General features: G+C 55.9%; 1 protein-coding gene across 2 annotated transcripts in view; it reads left to right on the top strand.

Moving 5' to 3' along the window:
* Positions 1 to 7,277, top strand: part of GRK5 (G protein-coupled receptor kinase 5) — a 190,466-nt gene extending 183,189 nt beyond the window's left edge. The window contains exons 12-16 of one of the 2 annotated variants that reach the window (XM_058671570.1): positions 304 to 512; positions 2,902 to 3,039; positions 4,868 to 5,005; positions 5,493 to 5,624; positions 6,628 to 7,277. In XM_058671570.1, the coding sequence (XP_058527553.1) occupies positions 304 to 512; positions 2,902 to 3,039; positions 4,868 to 5,005; positions 5,493 to 5,624; positions 6,628 to 6,729 (719 nt within the window). In that variant the 3' untranslated portion in view covers positions 6,730 to 7,277. The remainder of the gene's footprint in view (positions 1 to 303; positions 513 to 2,901; positions 3,040 to 4,867; positions 5,006 to 5,492; positions 5,625 to 6,627) is intronic. The other variant, XM_058671571.1, reaches the window with a different exon arrangement.
* Positions 7,278 to 18,109: the final 10,832 nt, after the last annotated feature.

The following is an 18,109-nucleotide window of genomic DNA, read 5'->3' on the forward strand; positions in this document are numbered from 1 at the left end:
TAGGAACATGGCATTTCCATCCACTGTGGGCTGAGTTCTGAAGTCACAGTCAATCTTTCAAGGAAGCGCAGAAGAGAGCCATTACAGCAGGCTTCCTGGAGAAAGTGGTATTAACAGAAAACTGCTGGAGAGGAGTTAGCGGGGAGGAGTGACCCAGCCGTGAAACCACAGGTCTTCTGTGTGCGACACCATCACTCTCACATGCAGGATGGCCAAGGGCCCGCCAGGGTGAGGAGCACCAGTGCCCTGGTTCTGCCCGTGCCCAGCTACCTCTAATGCTCTCCTCCCCTCTCCGGCCCCCAGCTCCTGAGGTCCTGAACAACCAGAGGTACGGCCTGAGTCCCGACTACTGGGGCCTGGGCTGCCTCATCTACGAGATGATTGAGGGCCAGTCACCCTTCCGCGGCCGCAAGGAGAAGGTGAAGCGGGAGGAAGTGGACCGCCGGGTCCTGGACACCGAGGAGGTCTACTCCCCCAAGTTCTCAGAGGAGGCCAAGTCCATCTGCAAGATGGTGCGTTCCTTTCCGCTGGATGCTGCTGTGTCTCCCTGCCCCCAGCCTGACCTCAGAGCAGCGCTCAGGCCAACAGGCGGGGAGTCAGGGAGCTAGAGCATGGGAGGGGCAGCCCAGTGAGCTGAGCCAGAGGCCGGGTGCTCCCTTCTGTGCGTGGGACAGCCAAGGACGGAGCTGGGAAGAGCCTGGGTTGGGGGACCGGGGCGTCCAGGAGCCAAGGGAAGGGGCCAGGGATGCACTGTGTGGTTGGAGCACCTTGTAACTGAGTTACCCACCAAGCAGGGCATGAAACACGACTGTTTGGGTTCAGCATGACAGCGTCCACAGATGGTAGGGCACAGGGGAGATCATGTCTGGACAGGTGGGGTAGCCAGGGCCAGAAGTGGGAGCTGGGCCAGGGCCAGGGCCAGGGAGAAGGAGTGGCCGGAAGTGTCACAAGCATTGGATCTTGGAGGGATCCTACCACGGGACTAGCTCAGACCCTACTTTGGGCTGTGCGGGCAGATGGGCACTTCCTGTCCTACTGACCTCAGGCTCCCAAGTTCCACTCATGCCTCCTTGGGTCCCCCTTCTCCTGCCCTGGCCCTGGAGCTGCCCTCTAGAGGTACAGGCAGCTGCCCTCTAATGCCAACCACACAGGGCATGGGAAGGGCCCAGAGTGACAGGTACACAGGCTGAGCTCTGGGGAGATGCTCCTGTACGCCTGCCTGGACCCTCGGGGCCTTGCAGCAGGCTCACTTGTGCATGGACAATGCAGGCTGGACCTTAGGGAAGAGTTTCTGCATTCAGCATGCTGGGGCTGCACCGTCAGCAGCCCAGGAGCCAGGTGGCTGAGCACAGCTGTCTGCCCTCTCTGTGGCTTTCCCGTGCTGGCTTTTATCCTCAGGTCACAGAGCACTGAGGACAAGGGTTTGGGGCTGGGTCTGCCATAAACCGTGGTCTTGTCACTTATGTGTCACTGAAGCGAGAGGGACAGAACACCCTGAAACCTCAGTGCCCAGCCATATAGCCAGCTGGGGCCTGAAGGAGGCCCAGTAGTCATAGCAAAGGTGTGATGGGGGCAGGATGCACTGTGCCATAGTGCCTGGTTAAGCTGGGACCAGGTGTTTGCCCAGTGTGCCCAACCTGAACATGGATTAGGGGATCCTAATGAACACCAACCAAATGTCCTCCATCAAGCTCAGGAATTCAGAGATCTGAGCAGGGACGTGGGATGTGCTGTGAGGGGGAGGAGTCAGAGAGGGCACTCCTCTTCCCCCAGCCTCTCAATCATCTTGGCTGGATGGAACCAGGTGCTGCTGTGTCAGCTGCCCCCTGGTGGCCACCAGGGAGAAAGTCGTGATGAGTGACACTGAGTGACAACTCATGGCTTAGCTCTCAGGAGCAGGACCTGGTGCTGTCCACTTGGATTTCTTTGGAAGGGGGTATCTCTTGCCACAAACTGTGAGCTGCAAGAGACTACTGCCTACCCACCGTCTACAGTTCCCCATCCAGTTCCATGCCTGCCCCACCCACAGGATATGTGCCTCCCAGGAAGGTAAACACAACCAGAGTGTAGGTGACAGACAAGGCTGAACTCCCTCACCTTGACTTTAGTCCAAGCACCCACTGCATACCAGTGCTGCGCTCAGTGGTGCAAGAGAGAAGAGAGGAGCATGAGGCCGGGGCCCTGGGGGTCTAGGGGAGGGACAGCAGCCCCTTGGTCCTGGCCACTACAGCCAGGTGGGGCCCCTCTGTGCCTCCTTCACCCCCGCAACCACCTGTGACCGCTGCCTCCAGACAGAGGTCTTCCCCACTGACCTGGCCCTCATGACTCCTTTGTCTCTCCCTGCCCAGTTCCCTGCCCAGCTCCCTGCCCAGCTCCCCTGCCCAGCTCCCTGCCCAGCTCCCCTGCCCAACCTTCTAGAGCTCAGACATCTGGGGGTTTTCCAAGCCTACCTATAGGTCTCCACTCTGATTCTGGTGGTACAATTCCTGCTTGACTCCCCACCTTCCAGGGCCTGTTTGTCTGACAAGGAGCAGCCTGAGTGTCCCTTCCCTCAGGAAGCCCCCCAGACCACCCCTTCTCTCAGCCAGCTAAGGGAGACACAGAGACCACTGGCAGGCCCCACCCCTGTTGCTTCCCAGTAACAGTGGCAGGCCCAGAATCAGGGGACCTGAGGGTATTCACTGGGGTAGAGACAGGGGTGAGACCCTGCCTTTCTTGATGGAGTGGGGCATCCTCAGGGAGTGAGGTGGGCACACAGGGACGAGGCTGGCGGGGGGCACTGGAGAGAACTCCAGGACCCTCGCAGGGAGAATGATGACCACAGCTGGCCCCAGACTCCGCAGGCCTCCAGGTGGGATGACAGGCCCATGGGCGTGGCCTCACGGGGCTCTCTTGTCACAGCTGCTGACTAAGGATGCCAAGCAGAGGCTGGGCTGCCAGGAGGGGGGCGCCGCCGAGGTCAAGAGGCACCCATTCTTCAGGAACATGAACTTCAAGCGCTTGGAAGCCGGCATGCTGGACCCGCCGTTTGTTCCAGATGTGAGTAGCCCCTAACCCCATAAGCTCTGAGGCACCTGCCCACTGCCATGCTGCCCCAGAGGCTAGCAGCCCCAAGTTTTTGTGGACTCGGAGTGTCCCTGCCCCATCCGTGCCAATCACTCCATTCCAACTCTGCCAGTGAACTGGATGCCAGACATTCAGGTGCCATGTGGACCAGGCAGCCCCACACTGGGTGTGCAGACACTTGGGAGCTGGCCCAGGGCCCTGACCTGTCCCATGAGGCCCATGACTCACAGCATGGACCTGCCAGGAAGATTTGCACATGACTACAGAACCAATCTGAGACAGTGTAGTAGCTGTGAAGACTCAGTTCAAGGTAGGCGCCCTGAGCACCTGCTGTTTACACTGGGGGCTGGGCTGGGCAGTCAGTCCCCAAGGCAGGGACCTGGTGCGGTGGTTTTGTTCATGGGAGTCCCCACATGGGGTGGGGCCCAGGCTCACGGGCAGCCAGCCCAGGGTGACCAGGGGGAGGAGGGGACCCTGAGACAGAGAAAGTGAAAGTCGCTGAGGGGCCCGGCCCCTGAGATTCTGGAATGAGGATTTTGAAAATCTCCGAGGATAGTCTAGCATAAAGCCAGGCTCGAGGGCTGCTGTGTATAGGAAATGCCATATACCAGGAGTTTGCCATTTTGTTTCTGATGTTGAGGTCTTGGGCCTGGCATTCCTGGACACCATGTAGAGTCTCCTAACCATGTGAACTCGGCTGCCGTGTCACTGGGTCAGTAGTGGCTGGGTCAGGAGCTGGGTGCCAAGGCTGGGCTGTAATGGAGGTTTAGAACCCAGTGGCTGTCCTCAGACCCCCTGGGCTGCCTGTTGTCATGGTGACAGGATGGGGTGAGTCACTGCATGGCACAGGAGCCATTCCCTCACTCGGTCTCATTCCAGTCCCCAGAGGACCCCGCAGACAGTAGCAGACTTGAAATGAAAGATTTTTATTCTCCTTGGAGGAGGCGGGGGTGGGAGTGGAGCTGGCCAGGGAATCTTCATGGGCATGGGACAGGTTTCCTGGTGTGACCTGTCCCTGATTTGGCCCCTGAGTTCTGCATCCTGGGTGAGCAGATGTGGTCATACTGAGTATGTGAAGGACCAGACCCAGGGCACAGCTCAGAGTGACGCCTGAGGGCAGTGAGCAAGCAGGTGGTGGGCAGCTGGACCCTTGCTGTGCTGGCAGAGTGGGGGAGGGCATGCAGCCAGCCCTGGAGAGGGAAGCCCCTGTGAGCTGGGCGCCTGACCCAGAGCCATGCTTTCCCTCTCCATGGTTATGCCTTGTTGGGTCTGCAGCCATGGTCATAAGCCATTGCAAGCACCAATTCATGCCTCACATAACCACAGTAAGCAGATTCCAGAAGGAAGAGCGAAGGCCGCGCCCTGGGGGAGGTGGGGGATGCGTGTGCTGGCTGCGTCCTTGTCGCAGGTGTGACTCATGCTCTGTTCACCTATGTGTGTCCCCACAAGCAGCCAGGTCCTTGCTGCCCTGGCGTGGGCCCCCCCCTTCGTCCTGGCTGAGAGAAGTGCACCCAAGGCCAGGGACTGAGATGCCAGGAGACATGGTCACCTCCTCTAAGGGAACCACACCTCTGCTGGGGGCAGGGGATGCCCAGAGGAGCTGGGGCCTGGCTCTGTCTGGGCCACCCCGGAAGGAAGCCTGCCTGGACACCCCAGGCTCTGGTTTCGCCCCAGCAGGGGGTCTCCATTCGGAGGTATCTCAGGAAGGTGTCTCCTCTGTCCCCATCAAACCCCACAGCCTGGCTTGGGGAGGGCAGAGCTGCCCACAGGGCCGCCCATGACCCAGCCCTGCCCCCTGCAGCCCCGGGCCGTGTACTGCAAGGACGTGCTGGACATCGAGCAGTTCTCTACTGTGAAGGGCGTCAACCTGGACCACACGGACGATGACTTCTACTCTAAGTTCTCCACGGGCTCCGTATCCATTCCCTGGCAAAACGAGGTACGTGGGGGCGGCTGCCAGCCTCTGGGTTGCAGGGGTGGCCACGACCCCTACACCACTGGGAGGAAGAGGAGGAGGAGAAAGAACTGGCTGCTGGAGCGGGCTGTCAGGGGGCCAGATCGAGGGCCCTGTTGAGAAGGCTCTGGCAAAGGAAGGCAACGCCAGGGCGTGTTGGTGGCTTGGGCAGAGGTCAGTGCTGCTGGGGATGAGGTGGGAGGGCTGGAGTGGGGTAAGTGAGGGCCAGGTGATGGCTCGGTGGCAGCAAGCTGAGCGCATCCCCAACATGGCTTCCATCTTCTCCTCGGAGGTAGTATGCACAGTGCACATGGACAGTTACGACCTGTGCCCACCCATGGGTACCACAGGGGGAGGGAGAATCTTGTCCTGGCCCTGCTCCATGGAACAGGAAGGTCCAGAAGGCTGGGCCACCAGGCCTCCTACCAACAGCAGGCAGACGAGGGACCCATGTCTGTGCTGGGCCCCACAGATGATCGAGACCGAGTGCTTCAAGGAGCTGAACGTGTTTGGACCACATGGTACCCCCTCGCCAGACCTGAACCGGAGCCACCCGCCTGAGCCACCCAAGAAGGGGCTGCTGCACAGGATCTTCAAGCGTCAGGTGAAGGACCCATCTGGGCCAGGCCTGGCCTCAGCCCTGGGACCTCTAACTACTCTCCTGGAACAGGAAGCCCTGCCCTAGAGCCCAGAGCTGCAGAGGGCTCGAGGGAATGGGGCTGGTAGCAGCAGAAGGGACAGCCAACCTGTGCACAGCTCCTGATGCCCCCGTGGCTAATGGGACCCTAAGAGCCAGATGGGCAGGGCAGCCCGAGCTATCCTCAACATTCAGGCCTTTCCTCTTTGACCTTGTGTTCAGGGTGGGAGTGGGAGCTGTCTCATGCATTGCAGGATCCCTACAACATGGGAGCACCTCTGCTCCCTGGCTGTGTCAGCCACGAACGCCATCAGACAATACCAGGTGTCCCTCGGGTGGCAAAAGCACCCCTGATTGAGAACCACGGCCTCATAGGCCCTTGTAAAGACCTGGATACAGGTGGGACCTGGAGGAACCAGGAGGGTGGGGGTGAGCCTGCAGGTGCTCATGGCAGTGGAAGCTGCCCTGGCAAAGACCCACTCTGCCCTGAAGTATGGTAGAGGTGCCACCCAGAAGGGTGCCCTGCAGACCTGGGCATGGGAAAACTCGATGACCTGTACCCCACCTAGCAGCCATGGAGACAGCCACAGCAGTACTCCTTAGCCTGTCCCTTCCTGAGGCCACAGCACCCCACCCAACCCTGGTTCTCACCTGGGCCCTTACAGGAGCATGAAGGAGACAGGCAGGTGCAACTCTGGCCCCAGGCTGTGGCAGGTAGCCTGTGCTGGCAGAGCTGGGCTGGGGACCAGCCTGAGACCCAGGGGCTTTTAAGAGGCTCCTCCTGTTGCACTCCCAGCAAACGCAGCGCACTCACTCAGCTTCTCCTGCACCGCACCCAAAAGCTGGAAGAGGACCTGGGTAGGGCAGGCGCCCCACCCAGAGCCCCAGTCGAGTCAGCTGAGGTGCAGCCACAAGGCCCTAACTCTAGTGTTTCTCTTTCTCTCTCTGTTCCCTCCTCCCTCCACCCCAGCAGCATCAGAACAATTCCAAGAGTTCACCGAATTCCAAGGCCAGTTTCAACCACCACATCAGTTCGAATCACGTCAGCTCCAATTCCACGGGAAGCAGCTAGTTTTCGCCCAGGCCACGGTGCCCACCAGCGCCAGCCTGAGCCCCCTGGGAAGCAGAAGAACTTGTGTTCCTGTGGGGCTGTGCCCGCCCTCAGCACCAGGACACTACCCGCGCCCTGGGCACCGGACCGCGAGGGCCCTCCAGGAATCCCGCACTCAGGTCTGTTCTCCGCGGCAGCCCCCGCAGCGCCTGGTCAGGGCGATGGGCTCACCCCCACCGGACTGAGCGGCAGAACCCAGCTGGACCCAATGACTTGCACACGTTTTCACGGCATCCCAACTAGGACTGAATTTTATCTCTATTATTTTTCAAGACAAGTTTTGTAAATTTCTCTACTGTCTCGGTTTACATTTTGTATATTTGTATTTAAATGAGAGTCGGACTCCGAGGGTGTGTATTTTCCGTGCAGCCACATAAAGCCATGTGTTTTAAAGACGTTAGGGTGGGGGCAGGGGATTTACCCAAACAACACCAACACCAACAGCCAAACTGGCTCCAGATGTCTGGAGCCTGAAGTGAGACAGCGTGTTTATTAAATGTAGACGACCATCCATGTACTCATCTGCCTGTATCTCCCTCCGCAGCCCCTCTGCTTCGTCATGGCTCTGCCCATCACAGACACAGCTGGGCCCTCTCCCCTCTCTCAGGTCACAATCAGAAGACCATCCTTGGGGGCCGAGCCCTTCTGGAGGGGCACACGGTCAGCCCCTTGCTTGACCTCTGCCTGTCCTCGGTGGGGAAGCCGGCTGGTACCCCAAGGCACTGCCTTCAGACCTCTGCCTCTTCCTTCTGCACAGGTCCCGGCCACTGGAGCCAGGCCACCTTGAGAGGCTTGCATTCAGGGCTTTCTGTTGAATTTCCTTTTCAAGGAGGCACGGAGACGATGAAGATTACTTGTGGGACTCCAGGTGTCCCAGTCCCAGGAGATGCAAGGCCGCGGGTAGTGCTGAGCAAGCCCGCCCACAGAGGAGGGCCCCAGCCAGTGTCCTAGTGGTCTGAGTCCCTCACAGGCTCCTCCCTGACTGGCCACTGTGTACCCCAGGTGAGGTAAAGGGGGTACCTGCGGCAGACCATACCACCAGCCACACACATTACTACTGTCACTACCCAGGAGACAGATGCTCCGGCCCGAGTGCCCCCCCCCGCCTGCAGGACTCGGTGGCCTGCCCAACCAGGGGTCCACCCCTGATGCTTCCAAGAGGTGACAAAGAGCACCGCTGCCAGGCCAAGCCCCTGGTGTCCAACTCTGCCTCAGGACCAAGCTCAGCTACCCAGCAGCCGCCAGATTTCTCGTCATGTGGGGCCTGTGCTGTTGAAATGAAGATTCCCAGGCTTGCCCTGTACTTCAGGTTGGGAGCCTCTGGCGGTGCGGCCCAGTAATCTGCATCTTTCCAATATCCCTGAGGCATGAGGATTCCTGCCTTTGGCCAGGCTTTGCTGCCACCGTCCCCAGTACAGTCTTGGGGCCCCAGCAGCTCAAGCTTCCAGGGGAGGGTTGTGAACCCGGCTGCCGCAGGCCGGACCCCTGCACATGCAGTGTGATGTCCTTCAGGGCCTTCAGCTCACGGGACCCCACCCCTCGCCTCTCTTGGGCTGCAAACCAGGCAAATACCAACTGCCACACTCAAGTCTTACCAAGGAAGTAGTGGGGGGAGGGGTATGTGTCTTGAAACAGTATTTAAAGACCGTCCAATGATACCCTCCCCCACACACATACACACAAACCCACCTCCCACTCAAAACCCTGCCCCTCTGTCCAGTCCACAGTGACTCCACCCTCTTCAGTGAGCTGGGGCTCTGTGCCCCCAGGCCAGGCACGGGCCACTGGCACAGCAAGGACCAAAACAGCCCAGCTGCTGCACCCTGCACCTGTGAGAGCTACAGCACAGGCGCTGTGTGACTCCCAGCATCCTTCACGGTCAGCACCTGTGCCCTGACATGCCAGTGGGACATGGGACAAAGCCATGTGGCCTTGGCAAACCTCTTCCTTCCAACCCGTCCCTGGCTTTGGGGCAGGAGAAGTCTAGAACAATCTCCTACTGAAGCCCCGGGGCCCCACTCCTTCCGCTGCCTCACACCTCCTCCAACCTTGGTTTCTATAGCTGCATCTATAAGTTTTTTTGTTATTTTGTTTTGTTGTGGTTTTATTTTTTTTAAGGCAGATTTACAGAGAGAGAGAAACAAAGACAAAAAGAGAAAGATCTTCATCCACTAGGTCACTGCCCAAGTGGCCAGAGCATCCAGAGCTGAACTGATCCGAAGCCAGGAGTTTCCACTGGGTCCCCCACACAGGTGCAGGGTCCCCAACACTTGAGCCATCCTCTGCTGCATTTGTAGGCCATCCGCAGGGAGCTGGATCAGAAGTGGAGCAGCCAGGACTAGAACTGGTGCCCACATATAGGATTCTGGTGCTTGAAGGTTGAGGATTAACCCACAGAACTGCAGCGCCAGCACCTATGAAAGGTTTTTAAAGCTGGAAACTGTCTCTTCCGCCACCCACCTCTCTGGGACAAGGTGTACCCAGACAGCAAGCCTCCCTAACTCCCCCAAGGTGCCTGAGCCCCTTGCAGAGGGAAAGCCCGTGCTTGCCTGAGCAACATGTCCCTCCTGGGACATTTGCATACACCGGATGTTCGAGATGAGATGGAGTAGAGATGCTTCTCCCGGAAGCACCCCTGCATCCGCAGTTCCAGGGACAGGATGCTGTTTGCATGGTCAGAGCTGGTCCCAGCCACCGTCACCATGGCTTGCAGGGTTTATGGAGCCCAATGGGGCTCTCAGAATATAAAGAAGATCCGACCCTTGCCCTGTTCATGGAAGACACATCCATACCCCCACATCAACTCTTCCTGCAATTTTCTTTGGCCAGGAATATCATGCCTTAAATCTCTGGGCTGGAGGGCTGCTCACTGCGCAGTAGCTGGGCAAGCTCCCCTGAGGATGTCACCAGATTCAACACTGTAGCCTAGCTGAGGGTAGCCTGCAGGCTGCACTTTCCAGGGCTACACACCAGGATACCCCTGGGACTCAGGGCAGCCCCGAGGGGGCTGAGTGAGGGTGTGCTTCCTAAGCCATGGGCCTCCAAGCACAGAAGCATGACTGCCTCCCAGGATCTGGTGTCCCAGCCTGGCCTAAGTGGGCAGGATTCCGTGGATGCCTGGACAGTCTCCCAAGAGCAGGCTGCCTGGACACAGCCTTTCTCGGCTGGTTCCTGTCTGGTGACCCGACACAAAACCTGGCTGCTTAGCTGTTGCTGTGGAACGGTCGTGGGTGTGGAACCTTTGTGTGTTTGCAAGTGACAGAACTGAACCTGAGCTACTGAGAGCTCACATCTCCCTGGTCACAGCCCAGCCGAGTCCCCCTGAGGCACCGCTTGCACCTGCTCCTACAGCCAGCCTTGAAGCCCAGAGGGGTGCATCACAGACCCCACATGGGGGGCAGATAGACCTGCAAGTCATGGCTCATGCCGTGGACAGTGACTTAAAAAATCTTGAAATATTTGCAGTCCTTGTAGACAAGCCCCTCCCCTAAAGAAGGATCTCGTCTTCCAGAGCCTGTCGCAATGTCATTTCTTTATACTTAGATCAAAAGCCAGTGTCCTCGACTAGAAGGGTTCAGTGGCTGTTGGTGTTGTTAAAGTAATAATAATAATCTTCTGGTAACCAAAGGTCTATTTTTTCAGGGAGATTTTAACATGATGAGTGGACATCATTCCACTTCGGGGGTTGCTCCTGAAGATGGCGGCTTTTGTCCCCGGCTGCTCCATGTCCCTGTATGTCCCATCTAACGTGTCACAGTGCTGCTGTATCCAGATTGAACCACTGTTGCTTTTTTTTTTTAAGACCAATAAATTCCTTAATGAAAATATTGTTGCCTTTCCTTGCTTCCTCTGCCAACAGCCCCTGAGTATTCATTCTGTACGTGGCCATCACCCACAAGGTGCCTGGACCTGTGAGTGCTCCCACCCCACCTGAATCCGGCCACCACACTGACCGCTGCCTGCACTGCCCACGGGAGACCCTGCCCTGCCAGGCAGTGCCCATGGAGACCATCTGAACACTTACCAAGCTATCGTCTTTTGACCCAAAACCCAGCAGGTGATTGTAGAAGGCCTCTAGCTACTGGCAACAAGTGGGAGTGACAAGGGCCAAACCAGTGCGGGAAGCCATCTAGCCAGGGCTGGCCACATGCTGGAGGCTGGGTGGTCAGCAGGGAGGGCAGGCTCCCCACCTCAAATCCAGGCCTCAGCCCCACCCCTTTCCAGTCTCAGTCCTGAGGACAAGCAGGGCTCTGGACTTGGGCAGCCCCTGTTGGCCGTGTGACCTTAACCTTGGACAGGTCTGTCATGTGATTGACAGCTCCACTGGAGGATGCCATGAGAATGTGCATGATGCCCCACCCCAAGATGTCAGCTACAGCCACCCAGGCAGTTTCTGGGTCCCTTCTGAGCCTTAAGCAGGCCCCACCCTGACCTCATGCTCTGTCACAGCCGGCTTGGCCAGGCATCTGGGCAAGGGCAGAGCCAGTTGGGCATTACCAACTGGAATTTGCTTTCTGCCCTGCTTACATGGCCCCAACCAAAGATGGGGACTACAGTGCTTTCTTCTCAGGCTTCTCCCCATGGTTTCCGGGCCCCAAGGTTTTAGGCAGTCTTCCACTGCTTGCCCAGGCCATAAGCAGAGAGCTGGATCGAAAGTGGAGCAGCTGGAACTTAAACCAGCACCCACATGGATGCCAGTGCTGCATGGGGAAACCGTTAGCCTACTAGGCCACATGCCAGGCCATACAAACGGACCCAGCACATAGCCTAGTGGCTTAAGTCCTCACCTTGCATGGGCCAGGATCCCATATGGGTGCCCGTTTGTGTCCTGGAGGCCCCGCCTCCCTTCCAGCTCCCTGCTTGAAGCCTGGGAAAGCTTGGGGACCCTGCACCCACATGGGAGACCTGGAAGAGGCGCCTGGCTCCTAGCTTCAGATTGGCTCAGCTCTGGCCATTGCGGCCATTTGGGGAGTGAATCATGGGACAGAAACTCTTTCCTCTCTGTATATCAGCCTTTCCAATAAAAATAAATAAATCGTTAAAAAAAAAAAAACCTATTTGAAAGGCAGAGTTATGGGGCAGTACAGTGACTCAACAGGCTAATCCTCTGCCTGCAAGTGCTTGGCATCCCATGTGGGAATCGGTTCATGTCCTGGCTGCCTCACTTCCCATCCATCTCCCTGCTGGTGACCTGGGAAGGCAGAGGAGGATGGTCTAAAGCCTTGGGACCCCATAGCTGTGTGGGAAGCCCTGAGGAGACTCCTGGATTTGGATTGGCTGTGCAGCCACTTGGGGAACGAACCAGTGGATGGAAGATCTTCCTCTCACTGTAAACTATCAAATTAAAATAAATGTATCTCAAAAAAAGAAGAAGAGTTATAGAGAACGAGAATTCTATCTGTTGGTTCACTCCCTGGAGAAACCAGGAGCCTGGAGCTCCATCCAGGTCTCCCACATGAGTAGCAGGAGCCCACAGTCTTGGGCTGTCAACCACTGCTTCTCCAGACACATTAGCAAGGATCTGGGTGGGAAGTAGAACAGCTAGGATATGAGCCAGTGCCCAGGCAGGATGCTGGCATCACAGCTTAACTCACTGTACCACATACCAGTCCCCAAAAGAGTTTTCTTTGGAACAGAGGAGTAAGCCAGGAAGACAGGAGCAGGGAAATGGAGTGAGAGGCCAGTGTATGCCATGGTGGGCTTCCGGCTGATCCTGGCTGCGGGTAACTCAAGTCCAGGGCCTGGAGGGAAGGGGAGGAACGGAGCCAACGTGTGGCTGACATGCATCGGTCCCAGGGGTCAGGGAGATACACTGCTCAGCTCGTCAGCACCTGGTCACTGGGAACCTGGGCCGTGTCACAGGTAGACCAGCTGTGTGTCCACGGGCACGCTGCTTTCTCATATCAAAGTTCTTCTAGAGCACTGAAGGATGGGGGCAATTGCTTCAACCCTCCCTGATTTCCACCAGTAAGAGGCAAAGGTAGACTTCAACGTGGTTTCCTGTAATTGCGTGAGACGATTATGAAACAAACTATAACGTTAAAAAGCAATCCTTAAAAACCTCAAAATAGGGCTGTCGCTCTGGCATAGGAGGTTAGGCCCCACCTGCCATCCAGCACCCCATAGGCACCAGTTCAAGTCCCAGCTGCTCTACTTATGATTCAGGTTTCTACTAACAGCCTGGGAAAAGCAATAGAGGACAGCCTAAGTGTTTGGGTCCCTGCACATACATGAAAGACCTGGAAGAAACTCCTAGCTCCCAGCTTCCGACCAGGCCAGAACTGTGGCCATTTGGGGAATGTTCCAAAGCAGAATCGCAACACTGAAATAGCACAATTTGAGAACAATTTAAAAAGATGAAACTGCTGTGCTGATGAATTGGGAGATTCAAGATTATGAAAGTATCAGATGTCCCCAGATTTAGCTGTCTATCCTATCAGATGTAAATGCAATCCTACTATAAACCTCAACAGGATTGTGAAAATTGGTATTCTGGTACTAAAATAAATATGAAAATGTAACACACCTAGAATAACCAAAACAATCCTGGAGAATACCATGGGGAAATGTTACATTGTTGATTTTAAGACTAATACAAAGTGACACTGTTTGAGACAGGTAGTGGTGGCATCGTGTTGTTCAATAGACACAGTTATCCAAAAATAGATCCTGACTTAGATGGCCAACCGACTTCGACAAAGCTGTGACTGCAATTCAGGTGGCGAAGCAAAACCTGTTCACCAAATGACTCTGGACCAACGGAACACCTGTATTGTACCTTGAACTTGAATGGCCATACCATACAAGGAATGGTAATGGCATAATGCTTAAGATGATCTTGTAGACAGACGCACTTGGGGGCTGGCACCATGGCTCAATACACTGATGCCCCACCCATGGCATCAGCATGCCATATGGGCACTAGTTCGCATCCTGGCTGCTTCCCTTCTGACCCAGCTCCGCCTTATAGCTGGGAGAGCAGCAGAGAATGGCCCAAGTCTTTGGGACCTGGCACCTGAAACCTTGAAAAAGCTCCTGGGTCCTGGCTTCAGCTCAGCTCAGTTCAGCTATTGTGATGATTTGAGCGGTGAAACAGCAGATGGAAGATCTTTCTCTATCCTTCTCTCTGGAAATTGCCCTTTCCAATAAAAATAAATTAATCTTTAAAAAGAAAAAAATGATGCCACAACTCCTTATCAGTGCAGTGATGCCGTGCCTCACTGTTGCTTCAGATGGATCAGGGAGCGAGGAGGATGAATTGTAAAGAGAAGATGGGTTGGAGGTGTTGGTCCTTGGAGACAGGATCATCACACAACGATCCCCATTCTGGCCTGTGCTTGCAATGCTCCACCATAAGCTGTGACTTTTTAAACATTTTAAAGTTTCATTATTTATTTTTATTTTTATTTTTATTGGAAAGGCAGACATACAGAGAGAAGGAAATACAGAGAAAGATCTTTCATCTGCTGGTTCACTCCCCAAGTGGCCACAACAGCCAGAGCTGGGCCAATCCAAAGCCAGGAGCCAGGAGCTTCTGAGTTTCCCAGGATGCAGGCACCCAAGGCTTCAGGCTATCATATATATAACAATGATCAAGTACGTGGGGCCCAGCCCCAAGCCCTGACCTCAAGTAGGGCTGTGTGTCAGAGCGGACTTGATCGTGGACTCATTGTCCAAGTTCCTGGTCACTTGTAATAACACCTGCCACTTGCTTGGACTCATCAGAACAAGCACCAGCACCTATCCAGAGCCCGCCATGTGTGTGGGGTGCAGGGCAGAGCCACTCCTATGTTCACACCCCCCCCCCCGGCATGATCCACCTGCAACTGGCCTCTTTCTGGTCCTACTTCCTCTGGGGTTGCTGCAAATGCAGATTCCTGGGGGCTCCCGTGGGGTGGGGGAGAGGGGCGTGCGTGAAGTGGGGGCTTGATGTGTGCCGAGTGCCCCCTGGTGGCCGCCCTGGTGCCCTGCAAGTGGGTACAGCCACTACCAGGGCTCCAGCACACATGGAAAGTGTCCGGGACCACCTCACGTTCTGTGCTCCAGCCCACAGCACAGCCCAGAGCGTGGGCTGCCAGGCCCGGCGGCTACAGAGCTGCAGGACTGGCCCCGCTGCTGCCATTCAGGACCATGGTAAAGGATCAGACCACACAGCTCTGCTGCCTGGGATAAGCTGTAAACGTCTAATGCCGAGTGCAGTTTCCAAGCAGGTGCATGGCTTCTACACCACAGCAAAGCCAGAAAACTTCAGTTGCACCATGTGGCTGAAAGCATCCACAGGAGAAGCGCAACATGAAGACACAGTGCAACACCAAAGGTGCAGTGGCTGGTAGCCTTCTCCCCAGCAAACAAAACCAGTGGCATGTGGAGCTGGTGAGGAGGCTGGGGTCTGTCCTGGTTTCTGAGAACATCAGGCTCCCTGATGGACATGACAACCATCTAGTCTAGGCCTGCCAAGTGCAAGCCACACCCCTGGGATGCCCCCCACCCTGCTCCCCAAATCACCAGTGCCAGGTGCAATGGGTTTCTCCCATTACGTCTGGAATTATATGATAAATAATAGGTGACGTGTGCTATGAGTGTATGTTGGAGGGGTAAATATTTCTTTGATTTCACAAATTTTTTTCCTTATGTGACAATTTTTAACCTAAAATGTTGAAAGTGGGGAGGCCCAGGCTGCTCTCCCCCATTTCCTTTAATAGGCCCCTGGGTTTGCAGAGCCTCTGGAATCTACCTTCCCATGCCCCCCACACTCAGTCTCCACAACCTGCCCTGACTCCACCAGGAGCCACATGGAAACCCATGAAGAAATTTCACTTTGCCAGCATTCCCCTGTGGCGCCCCATCTGGGTCAGAGCCACAACCCACACAGCTGCGGTGGGCACTGGGAGAGGGCCTCGCCCACAAGAGATTCTCTCGTATCCAGAATGAGGGGAGCTGGGATGTGACCTCGGTTTGCTGCCAGCTTGATCACCTTGAGAAAGTACCCCCTCCTCACCCTCAACATTCCCATCTATGAAGTGGGGAGTCTGGACAAGCCCCACCCCTCAGCTCTCAAACTATGGGATACATGGGCATGAGGCGAAAGGGTGATGTTTCCCAGAACACCGGGTCTCATGTTTTTCTATATCCATAAACCAATAATTTATGGAGAGGAATTCAAATGGATACAAAATCATAAAACAAGAGGCTCTGGGAAATGTTCTTACTTTAGCCCTTGGGACAGCACTCACCGCACCCCTGAGCATTCGGGATGCTCTCCTCGGGCATGGGAGGGCCCAAGCTCTGGGCTTGAATGGCAGGGCTGGGACCGCCTGGGTCCCACAGCTGCAGCTGCTTTTGCCTCCTCCTGGCTTGCCTCCCTGGTACTCTTTCATCTGAGAGTTGCCACGTCTACCAACAACAACAATAGAATATGAAGGAATGAAAGAAGACTGAGCAATCCGAGAGGTGCTGTTTATGCAACAACCTAAGTGTTCCCTGGAATTAGGAAGCCCAGATGCAGTTGGACTGGACGTGTGAATGTGTACATGGATGAAGGGCAGGCGGATGATGGAGGAATAAGATATGCTCTGTATCCAGCTGCTTCAAGAGGAAATGTCCAGGCCGGGAAGACCTTCCCCAGGGCGTGTCGAGCCTTTGTCTTGTATCTTGTGTTCATAAAGGTGGCACTTGGCCCACTAGCAGCAGGTGTGGGGGTGGTCAGTATCCAAGGCTGTGCGGTGAGAAGAGCCACCTCTGCTTACTGAGGTGGGGGCCCATCATCATGAAGGACCAGGAAGACAAGCAGGATTCAGCCGGACCCCACTCCTCCTCCTGGACAGTTACACATACACAAGGGACAAGAATTCCGACTGACGTGCTCACTGGAGCCAGAGAACCCTGGCAGGAAGGACAGAGGCACACTTCCCAGGCAGACCCACACACAGCCTGACCTGGCCGGGGGATGGACTGGCTGCTGGGAGAAGGGGCCAGCCGTGTCCCAGGGGCTCCCTACCAGCCCCTCTGCTCCCTCTCTTAAAAAAAAAAATCAGAAGAAGAAAAGGCGCTTCATTTATAAACTCAACATTTGCTAAATCCTCGTGTTTCTCTTGTTTGTTTCCCTTTCGGCTTCGTGGGCTGTCGGTAAAGTTCCATTTGGAAGCCCCTGCCAGCATCCTGCAGCCAAGGCAAACACAGAGCTGGAAGCCGGCTCAGCCCGCCCTGGGCCAGACAAGAACAGGACACGGGTGGGGCTTGGAGTCGACAGAGCCAGTGCAAGACCAGACCCCGGACCCTCACTGGCTCCATCTATGACCCTGGACAAGTGACCCATGCTCGCTAAATCTCAACATCTTTAACTGTAAAACGTGTTCAACATCTGGGCCACACATGGCTTTGCACAGTGCTGTGTCTGGCCCCAGAGACTTGACAAGGCACTCCGGAGGCGAGAAGTCCTGCTCTGGCAAACATCACCTGGCATGGGGAGACCAACAGGACATGCCGATGCACACAGCCTCTCCCCTGCAAGTGAGCTCTGCCCCATGCATTACCCAGGTGCCCACCAAAAGTCAGCCCAGCAAGGAGGCCTCCCCACCTACCAGGGTGCTGGTCGGAGATCTGGATGCTCTGCTTCCCACCCGACCTGCTGCCAGTTCACCTGGGAAGGAAGAAAGAAGATCAACCTGAGCACCTGGTACCTGCATCCATGTGGGTGATCAGCTGGTTTCTACCCGACCCAGCCCCGGCCATTTGGGGAGTGAACCCCCCACTTCTTTTCATCGCTGGCGCTATGCCTTCCAAATAAATCTTTGTCTGTTTGTTTTGATAATTGAACAAACATCACATCTCTTGTGAACACGTGTGGTATTTTTTCTTGTGGCTATTTCCCACACAATAGCATATAGCAGTCTCTATGTGGCACCTACATGGTGGTAGGTATCACAGGTCCTCTAGAGATGGTCAAGAGACTGTCTTACAATAGTGACCTTACCTAAGAGGGATTTTCAAAAACTTCACGGTAGATGTGTCATGGGAAGGGGAAGGGAACTGTATGAATTCAGAATATGCGCACCCAAATCAGCTTGCCTTTTAACTCCATTCTCCGTAAACTTCCATGGAGCCTCATAGTCTGCCCTTGGCTTTTCCCACTCCCACTCGGAGATGATGCTGGTGCGGGCCCATAGGTGCAACTCACCATTTCCGGTCAGCCTGAGGTTCTGCAGGTGGGCCATAGCTGCGTTTCCAGGCAGAGCTTTACAGATGGCCATGGGGCGGGGCCCGCTGCGAGGCCAGCGCTGTGCCACCTCACCCCCTTGGCCCACCCACTACCCTTTGAGCCAGTTCCTGTCCCTGGGCTCAG

The sequence above is a fragment of the Ochotona princeps genome, chromosome 13 (assembly GCF_030435755.1).
Source record: "Ochotona princeps isolate mOchPri1 chromosome 13, mOchPri1.hap1, whole genome shotgun sequence".
Classification (NCBI taxonomy): domain Eukaryota; kingdom Metazoa; phylum Chordata; class Mammalia; order Lagomorpha; family Ochotonidae; genus Ochotona; species Ochotona princeps.